This window comes from Balaenoptera physalus, assembly GCF_965194825.1.
Source record: "Balaenoptera physalus genome assembly, chromosome: 9".
Lineage (NCBI taxonomy): Eukaryota > Metazoa > Chordata > Mammalia > Artiodactyla > Balaenopteridae > Balaenoptera > Balaenoptera physalus.
This window is the reverse complement of record NC_138888.1, coordinates 34,211,275-34,224,048: the sequence shown is the minus strand read 5'-3', so window position 1 is coordinate 34,224,048 and position 12,774 is coordinate 34,211,275. Positions and strand designations below refer to the sequence as shown.

Below are 12,774 nucleotides of genomic sequence, written 5' to 3'. Positions count from 1 at the left end.
GGCGAAAGTACAAAAAATGTTTTGGGACACAAGAGAGTAAAACTTACATATATATATGAAACTTACTATATATATAAAACTTACATATATATATATGAAAACTTACATAAGAGTAAAACTTACAGATATGTGAAAATGGGGGCTAAGTTTTATGATACATAACAAAATTACTCATTGTTCACAAGAATCTTACTGACTCTTCCATACCACTTTCCCCAAAAGCTTAGATATGCAAACAACTTAGATGGCAATGCGTAACTTAGATATGCAAATATACAAAGCATCTATTGTTTTCATTTCCGTTCTTCACCACGTATTTTATGCCTTCAACACAATAATTTCTTTATTATCCAAGTTTCTAGTCACCCCCAAAAAATTTACATTTTTATGGTACTTTCCAATCAGAAAAATACTTTCACATATATTACTCATTTTACCTTTAAAAGTGTCCTATTGAGTAACTAGAGAAGCTATTAAAATGACTCTTCATTGTAATATTCCCATTTTAGTGATAAGGAAACCAAGGTCAAGTAGAAAGGAATTACTCCAAATCTCAGAGCCTGAAAGTGACAGAGCTAAGAGTGGGACACAGTCTTACAGAAGCCCAATGCTCTGTGCACTAAAATGCTCTGTACGCAGACCTCCAAAGAATCCAAAGAATACTCCTGCTCTCTCTGAAGCAGATCGCTGCTAAATCCTTCACCTCATATACTCCCTAAGTACTTAAATAAGAATTTAGATAAAGAGGCAAAAATGGATCAAGACTATACAGCACTCTGCTTCAAACAAGCAGGGTGTTAGGCAAATTATTACAAACTTCACCATTCAGGAGTCACAGCTATCACACCTGATGAAGGTATAATAAGGAGTAAAAACAAGAGTCCTAGAGAAAACAGGCAACACACAGAGAAGAAAATAATAATTCATTAAGTTCTTTAAGATAACAAAGGTGTGTGAAAGCAAACTTCCAGTGACAGAAGGAAGCATGCTGAACAAACAGCAGTCAACAACCTTCCTCCCTAACCACTGCCTTCACCCCTAAGTGCCAGGCCAGCTGCTCTGGCCAGAGAAGGGAGGACACTCTAGTCTAAACTGGCACAGCCACACTTGGGCGCCTGATCCTCAGGCACAGCCAGCGGCAGGCCGCCTATCTAACTCAGGCCCGGGAGATAAATCTCTCACCGTGACAGGGGGAGGCTAGGCAAACAGCTGCTACTTCTCTACACTTCATTCATTATTCAGTACCTTCTCACAGCAACTCTGTCCAACATCCCATGTTTTCAGATATGCATTATAAAGTCAGGCAGCAAGAGGTGAGAAGATCAAAACTATAAACAAGTTCACCTTCACCTCCTGAGTTTTTCAAAATTTGTTTCCAAAGTGAAGAGTTAACTAGGTTTTCTCTGTGTCAATTAGCATCATTTACCATGGTAGCTTACCCTTTGGCATCTATTAAAAACAAACAAATGCATACATGCAAACACCTGTTTGTTCGTGCACATATATATGTAAATAAATCCTGCAGGATAACTGAAAAAAACAAGCAATTATCTAAAATGGTCTCTTTCTGGGAATTCCCTGGTGGTCCAGTGGTTAGGACTCTGAGCTTCCATTGTAGGGGGCACGGGTTCAATCCCTGGTCAGGGAACTGAGATCCTGCAAGCCACACAGCGAGGCCAAAAATAAATAAATAAATAAAATGATCTCTTTCATTCACAGACACACAACTTATTATCACCTCATACTTGGAATACTATTCTAATCAAAGCCAGTCAAGTCAGGTTTGCCTTTGGAAACACTGGTTTTAGAACTTGACAGTACAGACTAAAATATTTTTTAAAACCTTAAATAATAACTATCTATATAAATAACCACTAAGAAAAAACAATGCATATGTTTTAATAACAGTGAACAAATAAATCAAAATCTCAAGTTTGACCTCAAGTTCTTTCAAGCTATATGACTTTGGGCAAGTTATAGCAAATTAAGAGGCATTTGTTTCAAAGGTCCCTTTTAACACTCAAAATTCTGTCAAATTTTAATGTTGGACTTATTCAATACTGAGGCAAAGAGAATACAATCATGAAAATAATAAAATGCATGCTTTAAAGCAGGGCTTAAAGACCAAAAAAGAAACACTCCCTAAATGATGAACAGCTGATCTGCAATGCACACAAACCTGCCACCATCTGACAGCCTCCTTCCTCTCTTCCTCCTCCACCTCCTTCCCCTTAGAGACTAAGGCTTAGACCACCGTGTCTTCCTGATATTACCACCTAGTGGTCCAGAGCAGGGAACTATCTGCTCCATCTGTCTTTTCCCCACCACCTCCTTTCACCCCTGCTCAGAAGGATTATAAATACACACACACGTACACCCCTCTCTGCTTTCACTGCTCACGACTTACTGAATTCTATCTCAAGTAACCACACTGTGGTTTAGGCTGCTTTTCCAGAACCTATCCCTCTATCTGTTGACAACTGATAGTTTCATCCACAGTCCCCTCGCCCCCATCAGTCCACATGACCTGGTTGGGGGACCTAGGGCTGAACCCAGAATGCTAGTAAACTAAGCCAATCAGCCTACTTCCCCTCAGGAGCTGGAGATATGATTCACTGAATCCAAGGCCAGTGAACCGCAGGGCCTTTTCAGGTGCCCAGCACATAGTTCACATTTTCCTAAGGGACCAGAACCTGGAAGCTGCCGAAAGCACCTCGCCTCTACAAGAAGCCTAAGACCGAAGTTCTGGAGCACACCAAAGCTAAGTTGAGCAGGCAGAGAAAGGTCACATCCCAGTGGAATTATGTGAACTCCTAAGTAAAGCTCCACCTGAATTGTCAGTTAGGAGAGACAATAAATTCCCCTTTTGTTGCAACCAGTCTAGGCTGCATTTTCTGCCACTAAGTAACCAAAAAAATGTCTTATTGCTACATCTGTGTATATATTCAATAATGAATCTTGGCTCTACTAGTCCCTCACACTGTCACCTGAGGCAAGTTAATACTTAACCTCTCTAGGCCACAGTTGGCAAAATGGAAATGATGCTGATCTTAAAGGATTATGGTGAGGATTTTAAATTACGTAAAACACCGATCATAAGGCCTGGCAGGTTGTAGGCACTCAGTAAATGGCAGTTCCTATTGTTGTTTTGACAACTGCTTTTTGCTCTGTCCTCTCTAATGTGTGAGGGAATAAATGAACCTAATTATTGCTGACAAGAATACAAGTAGAATTAGTACAAACAGCAAGAATTTGGTGTAAAACTAGAAAAGGTAACAAATCAGAGACTTTAGACTTTGAAGTTCTTCAAGATGTATGGAAGTACCTTTGAGAGTTTCTCTCCATCACTAAGTTCTCTAACACTGATTTGTCCACAATTAAACCTCTTCCTTTGAACTCTAATGTCTAAATCAAGTAAACACGGAAGTCACTGATTTGTATTCATTAACCCAGTAACTATATTTTGTGTATTTAAAACAATACAGGTTAAGCAGACTTTCACTTATAGTATCAAACATGTAGAGAATTCTGCTGTGCATTGCCCCAAACTCCATCTCCTGATATCACAATACAACTATTATGGGTTAACATTAATTTATATCTCTTGTTTTTCATTAATTTCTGCCATAACCATGTCATTATGCCAGTATTTTCTGAGTCGCTAGTGAATGGCAAAAACAAATAGAGCAATCGTGATTTAATCAGAGACTTCACTGTTCAAACAGCCAGCAAAAGTAGACACATTTAAAATAGTAAATGGATAACAAAACACACTTACAGGCTCATTAATAAGAAGGCAATTAGGTCTTCTGGGAAAATTCATTTTCTCAAAGAATGCTAAAGCAAGTTACAAAAGGCAAGTAAAACTGTGTTCTGATATGAACAGTGTACACTGTCTATTACATCATAATTTTTCTCTGGAGAAAACTGACAAGAATCTCTGTTCTTAAATATGAGCACAAAGGATAGTAAAAAGAACACCAGTGATATTTAATGCATTCTACCTAACTCCCATTCATTAAATTTGACTGTCCTATAAATGAGCTCCTTATTACAAAAATCCTTAAAATACACTTAGAAGAAAAAGAGAAATATAAAACAAGAAACTGCAGTTACTAGTTAAAAAAAGAGGGAATTATCGTCTTCCATATCAACATGTCAATATGCAAAGTAAAAACGATTGGCATATATGTTTGGTCCCTCAGATAATATGTTTACCTTTAAATATTCTTATATAATACGTTCACAGCTAAAAGTATTTAGCCTTATGTTTATTCTCTCATGAAATATTTTTTTCAAAATTGTCTGAGTATTCTTTTTTAAAAAAACCTGAACAGTATTGTTGTTTTGATGCATCTGGGGTGTTAAATTATAATTCAGTAAATACTGATCAGAAATATAATTCCAGGGAAATTTGTTTCATGTTGTAATGAATCCTTTCACAGTACTCTTACCACTCTACAGTGAAGAGCATGTGGCAAATCTTTCCAAGCTGATCTTTCTTTTTTTTTTTTTTTAATTAATTAATTTATTTATTTATTTATTTTTGGCTGTGTTGGGTCTTCGTTTCTGTGCGAGGGCTGTCTCTAGTTGCGGCGAGCGGGGGCCACTCTTCATCGCGGTGCGCGGGCCTCTCACTGTAGCGGCCTCTCCCGTTGCGGAGCACAGGCTCCAGACAGGCTCAGTCGTTGTGGCTCACGGGCTTAGTTGCTCCGCGGCATGTGGGCTCTTCCCAGACCAGGGCTCGAACCTGTGTCCCCTGCATCGGCAGGCAGATTCTCAACCACTGAGCCACCAGGGAAGCCCCTCAAGCTGAACTTTCTTTGTCCTAGAGCAGTGTTTCTCAAAAATTAAATGTTCAAGCAAATCACCTGGGGATTTTATTAAAATGCAGATTCTGAGGCAGTAGGTCTGGGGTGGGCCCTGATATGTGATCACAAGATCATCGCAAGTTCCCAGGTGATGCTGATGCTGCTGGTCCGTGGACCATAATTCAAGTAGCAAAATTCTAGGGCATCTTGCCATTGATGAATCCAATGACCATGAAGCAATCAGCCATCAACCTTTAAATGGGCAGTGAGGGCATTAGAAAGTCTTCCTCTCTCTACTCTTGAATTTGCCGGGTGACCTAAGTCGAATCACCACATCAAGGAGCTGTGGCCGGTCTGCCACTTAAGCAGCTGCTAGCACCCTACCATCCAACAAGGACTAGGGGAATTTCTGTAGCTGATCAGCTGCTGCCCTGGACTGGGTTTGGAGAATCAGCCTACAAGCAGCTGGTTAAGGCACAGGCTGCATTTGGAAGAGTTTATATAAATAGATACCAATCTATTGGAATTAGGTTTCTTATTATCTCCTTTAAAGTATAGTACAGTGCAGTATATTATATACTATATAGTTCATATATTTTCCATTTCAGTTTCTTCATCTACGAAATTGACAAAATAATTCTCTACTTTCAATACTCTATCTAGAATATAAGTATAGGAGTTTGATCCCATCTGTAGATATCCTTGGTTTCCTTCTCACTCGAACCTTTGGACAATGATGTTCTATCATTGTTAAGATATGTGTGTGTGTGAATACACATATTTACATCTTTCAATTTTCTCAACAAAATAAATGCAAACAGTAACTCTAGACACTATTTTATTTGGATTTGTTTCTGAATTCTTCTTTTGAAAATAATTCCTAGAATGACACCTGTAAAAGGATTCAGCCAGCACTGCTCTGTTCATCATTTTTATTAACAGAGCTCTATCTACAATCATATAAAGTGGAAACATGGATTATTTCATTCAGGACCACTTAATTTGCTCCTAAAACAATTGTAAGTGACAAAATAAGCCACTTGTAATTTTTATGGATTACCAACACACAGAGGAGAATGCCAAAAAACTCAACCAGAGTTAAGTGGGGAAATGGCAATGTTCCACAACAGGATCGATGTGATTCTTACATCCCAAGCCCAATGTTTCCCAGAAGCTCAACCATCTGCAAAACCACACAAAACTTTTTTAATTATGTAAGTTCAGTTTTTATTACTAAAATACTAACTACAAATCAAAAGAATCCCCATAAGAATACTGCAGGAAAATAAACATACCTTTCCCAACAGAATTTTCATGAAATTAATAAAACCTTTTATGGGGAACTATGTTTAAGAGCATTTCTCATAAAAACACAATTTCCACTAAGACGGAATTTGAAGTTTGTAAACCATCTACCTCCAGACTTCTCATTGACATCACACATTCAAACATAACTTTTAAAGTTTTCCAAAGCCCAGATGTATGTCACTATCTCAAAATAACAGGCAATGTGGCACTCAAATTTTTTCTAACCCCATTTACAAAAAGGAACTCAAAGTCTCTCTTCCATTGAGAGATATATAAGCACAAACAAATACTCTGTGACATTAAAAGATTATTTCATGGATTTACAAGTTTATTTCTACCTTCAGTTGAAATAAAAATTAGCTTGATTGATGTACTTACTTTGTTATCAAATACCCATTTAAGACATCATGAATTGACAAAATACCATTATTCAGAACTATGACAAACAGCATGAGTTTTGATGAAGGAAAAACAAGTCATGTTCAAAAGCAATTACAACATTTTTAGGCAAAAAGAAACACCATCTGATAAAGGAACACAAACCAGACACATATGATCAAAGGGTAAAGTCTGAGAGGAAGACACAGAGGGAAGTTTTTACATCCACAGAATAAGAAATGAATGTGGGGCTTCCCTGGTGGCACGGTGGTTAAGAATCTGCCTGCCAATGCAGGGGACATGGGTTCGAGCCCTGGTCCAGGAAGATCCCACGTGCAGTGGAACAACTAAGCCCGTTTGCCACAACTACTGAGCCTGCGCTCTAGAGCCCGCGAGCCACAACTACTGAGCCTGCGAGCCACAACTACTGAAGCCCGTGTGCCTAGAGCCCCTGCTCTGCAACAAGAGAAGCCACCGCAATGAGAAGCCTGCTCACCTCAACTAGAGAAAGCCCGCACACAGCAACGAAGACCCAACACAGCCAAAAATAAATAAATAAAAGAAAGAAAGAAAGAAAGAAAGAAATGAATGTGTTCGGGCAAAGGCAAAGGCTGATTCCAATAAACAAATCAAAAATAGGGCTTTTTTCCCTCTTTAGAAAATTAAAGATCAAACACACACACACACACACACACACACACACACAGATACACACACACACACACACACACACACACACACACACACACGATCCCAGTGTTTTGTTTTGTCTTTAAGAACAATCTGTAAACTCCCTTGATGTTGCCTGCTCTCAGTCTTCCAACAATCCTCTTCCTGCCCTCCGTGAAGAGCAAGTAGGGGAAATAGGAAGAGCACAAGGCAGAGGAGGACAGCATTTTCCATGCCTCAGAGAAGCAGATCCATATTTAGCATGACTTACACTGTCTTTAACACCATCTTGAGCAGACCTAGAACACAGCACTTCAAAAGCATTAGTAGGCAACAACCTAGTTTCTCCATATAGGACCATATCACATGAATTAAATGTTTGATAAAGGCCATAAAAACGTGTAGTAAACCATCACTGCCTAAAATATGAGATTAGGTGGGAGGACTGGCGTTTGCTCTGGGTAATAGTTGAGTCATATTTCCAGTTTCTAAGAACATGATCAGCACCAAAAGATATTTGGTGAAAACAAAAAGGCTGTGATTTTGTGTATCTGCACGTGGGGCTTTGTTGTTGCTAGAGGGGAGTGGGAAGGAGTGTGGGAGAGGGGCAGAATGGCAGAGGGGTGGATTTATTTTTCAAATTCACATTTATGAATACAAAGACAAGAGCTGTCAGCAGCACACATGCCAAAGCCCAAATAGCAGCCAGACCTGCCTCTTCCCGTCTGGGTTGGCCAGACACAAAACGACATCTTGCAATGTAGGAAAATCAACAGAGTCAGTTATATGGAGACTGGTGAAAGAAAAACCAGTCCCAGAAATGTCTGGTTACATATTATTAATAGCTTAGAACTTGGAGTTTTAATGAATTGAGGGATCGAGAGATTCTGGCCAATCAAAACCAGAAAACCGACAGGCAAACCTTTAAAAAGCTGTCTCTCTGATGTATCTTCCCAGTAGAGATAATAAGTATAAGAGAAATTTAACTCACATACAGAGACAGCAAAGAGTGAGACACTGGGAAAGTGGCACTGCTTAGATGAGTTGCAAGGTTCTAAGGGATCAAGTAAGTAAATGCTTACAGTGTGACATGCCAGTAACTATATCCAAGGCAGGATCTGGAGTTGCATTTCCAGGCTCACATCATACTACAGAGACAATAGTCCCTCTCTAGGTCACTGATAAGACTGCATCTAAAAAGCCACATATTTTTCTCCCACTGAGATGAAAAGGGTGAACAGCCAATAGTTAAACAGACAGCTAAAGAAATTGACTAAAAATAAATTTCTTCTATAGTTTGAATACTATGAATGTTAATAGTGACTCTTCCACAGGTTCAGCTCAAGTAAGGATTTACGGAAGGTAAGTTAAAAAAAAAAAATTAAAGGATAATTTCTCTCAATGTGCTGATAAAATTATGGTCTGGCCAATCTAGGATGTTTATATTTAACAACAATGAAAATGAATGAATGGCTGAGTGACACACACACACACACACACACACACACACACACACACACACTCCTGAACAGTCTGCGCTTACTAGGACAGACTGGGGGAGCAAGAAAAGACTGAAGTCAAGACACTTAGCTACTTTAATATATGATGATTACACCCCAGATAGCTGCATAATGTTTGACAATATACAGTTCCAGCTCATATAAACTATTTCACACCATCCTCATAAAAAGCATGAGGAAAGGTCAGAACAGGTATAATTATCCCCATTTTACAGATGAGAAAGCTGAGTCTCCAGGTACCTCATCTATGACTGATTTTGTCAGTCATCTGAGTCCTAATACAAAAAACTTTCTCACATTATATCAAGAGATGGCAACTACACAACCCGGTGAATAAACTTCAGCACATCCTTGTGCTTCAATGCCTCAATTTCCCCAGATGTAACACAGATATGACACATTTTTTTAGGTGTTAAGTGAGCCATCAAACTGAAAGAATTTAAGTTGAGATTTATAAGAAGCTCTGGAAGTTCAGGTTTTCAAGAGGCTCACCATGTAGCATTTTTACACCTTAACCCCAAAAGCTAAGAAAAAATTCAAAATGACAAAAATGTTCCTAAACTGTGGTTTAAAGAAAGCAGACTGGATGAGTACATGCTATATCAAAGATCCAACAATCTGCAGTCTTTCAAGTTTTGCTTTTGAGGCTCACCGTGTTAGGAAGCACACAATAATATCTAAAAGTGGAAAATGGCCTAATAAGTGTGATTTTTAAAACATATTTTAAAGTTCTGAACATGTATTTGTTTTACACTTTTAAAGCATTTTTATTTAAATTTCTCAAGAGAAATAAAAGTTCATCATTTAAAGTAGAATGTAAGAAAAAAACACAAGAAAGAATACACCTCCAATCTCTGACCCCGTGTCTTTGCAACAAATCTGACTGCCATAAAATCTGATGACAGAAAAATAACAAATGACTTAGGTGAAGCAGAAAATGCAAATTTTTACAAAACAAAAGTTTACCTTATGGAGAAAGGCAGACCCACAATCTGAACTGTGGGAATAAAAGACATTCATTTCTGGGCATATATACAAATCCTGAATGGCAAAATTTTGAGATACAGTCCTGCCACAATTGCATTTGTTAGGACTGCACATTCTTTCACTTAACTATAAAATAAAGTCGAATGTTTTGCTTTGTTAAAAAAGAAAAGCCAGGCTTATTTAGTTAAATTACTTGGAACTGCATGTCTAAGAACATAACTGTTCATTAGAGATATCTGAGCTCCAGGGATCAGAAAAGCTCATCTGTACATTCCGCTGGAGGAAATTTAATATTTACTTGCTCATTAAAGGGTAAGTAACATTTGAAAAGAGAAAAAGAAAAGTTTCTTTACAGATGAAAATATATCCATCAGTTGTTGAGACATTAATAGTTGCAAATTTTGAATACATGTAAGTTTAATCATGCAACTGGTAGAATTCCAACTTTCAATTAACAAACTACATGCCTTTTCAAGCGTAGGCTCTCCGTGCATTGACAAACACTGCAGAAATCAATACCCACTCCAACTCGCCTGCATGTAATGTCTTACATCAAGCACGCTTCCAGTACCAACGGGCGTTATATGTCAGACATGCTTGCAGTAATGCTTACTCCAGAAAGAATTAAAATTAGGCTATCGGATCATTCATTGCACATAGCTGTTGTCCTCTGTATACATCACCTGTATACATAATTTTTTCTGTACTCGCTGCATTTCATAACCTGCCTGAGTGCACAGCACATGCTGCCATCTGAATTTGTTATCTACCTCCTTTTACAGAGTTCTAAAGGGGGGAAAGAGAACGGAAGGGAAATAAACATTACTCCGGAAAACAATTTGAGTTTACTTCCAGGAAACCAGGCAGCCACAACGAGAGAAACTGACAGTGCAAAGTTCGTCCGTTCTCCGCGTCCTGTGGCCTCAGCCAGGAGCGCGGCTGTCGCTTCCCCCGTCTTGTCCAGCAGCCCTCGGCCACCTCTGCGTCTCCATCTGCACCGCGAACCAAGGAAGCAGATGCGCTCGCCAGCCAAGCAGAGCTGGGTGGGCTGGCCAGAAAAGTTGTCTGGACTGGCGGGAGGCAGACGATCGCCCGGGAGCCTGCTCCCCAGCGTCCACCTGGTGAAACTTCAGAGCCCCCAGAGGAGAGAACGAAAGAAGCAACCGCCAGGAAGGATCACAAAACTGGAAGGGAACGGAGGACGGGACTGGGAGAAATGGGGTTTCACGGACTTCTCTAAGTGGTTTTACTAGAACCCAAAGGGCTAACTGGCGAGACCGCACCGGATGCCTCCTCTTGGGTTCTCTGGGCGGGCGGCAGTCGTTTGTAGCCCCCATCACGCAGGCCGGCTCCGGGAGGAGCTGGGCCAGCTTCGCGGTGGCTCTGCCGGAGGAGCGGGCTCCCACACCGCGGGTCAGGCTTCCCGGACCCGGCGCCCAGACCTCGCTGCCCAGGACGGCTCGGCGTGGATCCTTAGAATCATGTTTCAAAACATCTTACAGGCTCCGCCAACACACACACGGAACCTACTCCGCGCAGCGTCCTAACCCACGGGGTGAACCCAGGAGCAGCCCAACGCTGGAGGAGGAGACAAGGACTGGGGGAGGGACGGGGAAGTAGTTAGACAATAGTCAGGAGAGGTTATTCCCGGGACAAAAAGCACCTGGCAAAGCGCGCCGAGGTCACTCCCTTCGAGTCTCCACCTTTCTGACAATGGCTTCCCCGGGAAATGTTTTTTGGAACGCTCTAGCGGCGGAGAGCAACAAGCCCGCACTACGAGCAACAGAGTAGCAGTCCCCAGAGTCGTAACTACTTTTTCCTTCTCTCTTCCCCGGCGCGGTGCAGCCGGCGCCGGACGCCGAGGCTCCCAGTTCCCCAAGAAAAGCACTGTCTCGCGCACTCCCGCACAGCCCTGCCCGCCTGCGCCCTGAGCGATCCTCCGCCAGGAACAATGGGTCGCGACGAGGAAACTTACCTGCCCCCGTGGCGCCCAGCCCGGTGCCCCGCGTCCCACCTGGCACGAAGTCTGGGGACATCTCTCCCTCTGCCCGGTACCCCCACCCCGGGTCGCGAAAGCTTCCCCCAAACCCTTGCCCCCCGGCCCTAGAGAGGAGCCGGCTCCACCCCTGGCGAGCCCCGGGTCGGGGTCATTCGTCGGAGCTCCGGACGCCTCCTCGGCCACTCACCTGCGGAGAACTGGCCTTGGGCCGACCCCAGGAGAGGCCAAGGGGAGAGGAGCAAAAGCGCCACAAAAGCAGGCAGCGCCGCCGCCGCTGTATCCATGTCGACTTTGGGAGAAGTTTCAAGCCGCTTTGCAAAGAGCTGCCGGGGGGAATCTCAGCGAAATCCACAGCTGAGGGGTCGGCCGGGCCCGGCGGGGTGAGGGCGGGGAGTGGACAGCCTCCCGCCCGCACTTTTTCCTGCTCCGCGGTCGCCAAACTACCTTTGGGGCGCCAGCGTCGCCCGAGTCGCCGGCCGGCCGCGGCAGCAGCTCTCCATGCTCGGCAGAGGCTCTCCTGTTAGTCAAGAGTTACTTTGCTCTGGGAGGGATGGGGGCGGAGCCGGGGGTGACGTCGCCCCGCGGGCTCCGGGCGCTTCTGAGGAATGCAGGCTCGGGCGCGGCGCCGCCGCCGCCGCCGCCGCCGCCTCCTGCCGGAGAGACGCGCGCCAACCCCGGCCGCGCGCCCCGCGCTCCGCGCCGCCTTTGTTCGCCGCCCGGGCCCAGCCGCCCGCCGCCGCTCGGGGGCAGCGGGCGCGAAAGGGGACCCGCGCCGTTGCCTGCTCTGTTTCAGAAATCGCAGTTCGAAAAGCGAGAGTTGGGTAAGCAGTGTGGCCGGACCCCAGAGGATGAACGCGGAGAAACCCCGCCGCCCAAGCAGAGGCGCCCCGGGTTTCTGTCCCCAAGACGGAGGTCCTACCGTATCGGTGGCCGGTAGGAAGAAGGGGGAGTGTAGAAGCGCCCAGAGGAAACACCCACCTGCATCGCAAACTCTCTGTTCCCTATTCGTGTAATAAGGAATGAGACACCCCACCCCCGTAGAAAACTTATTGTTCCTTCTTCATATAAAAATAAAACTTGAACCAAAATAAATGTTCAGTAA

General features: G+C 42.9%; 1 protein-coding gene across 6 annotated transcripts in view; it reads right to left on the bottom strand.

The window, feature by feature from the left end:
* PTPRK (protein tyrosine phosphatase receptor type K) overlaps positions 1–12,200 on the bottom strand; it is a 574,209-nt gene extending 562,009 nt beyond the window's left edge. For 2 of the 6 annotated variants that reach the window (XM_082474424.1, XM_082474425.1), the window contains exon 1: positions 11,860–12,191. In XM_082474424.1, coding sequence (XP_082330550.1) covers positions 11,860–11,956 — 97 coding nt within the window. In that variant the 5' untranslated portion in view covers positions 11,957–12,191. Of the gene's footprint in view, positions 1–11,859 lie in introns of all 6 variants that reach the window. The other 4 variants (XM_082474428.1, XM_082474429.1, XM_082474426.1 and 1 more) reach the window with 4 other exon arrangements.
* Positions 12,201–12,774: the final 574 nt, after the last annotated feature.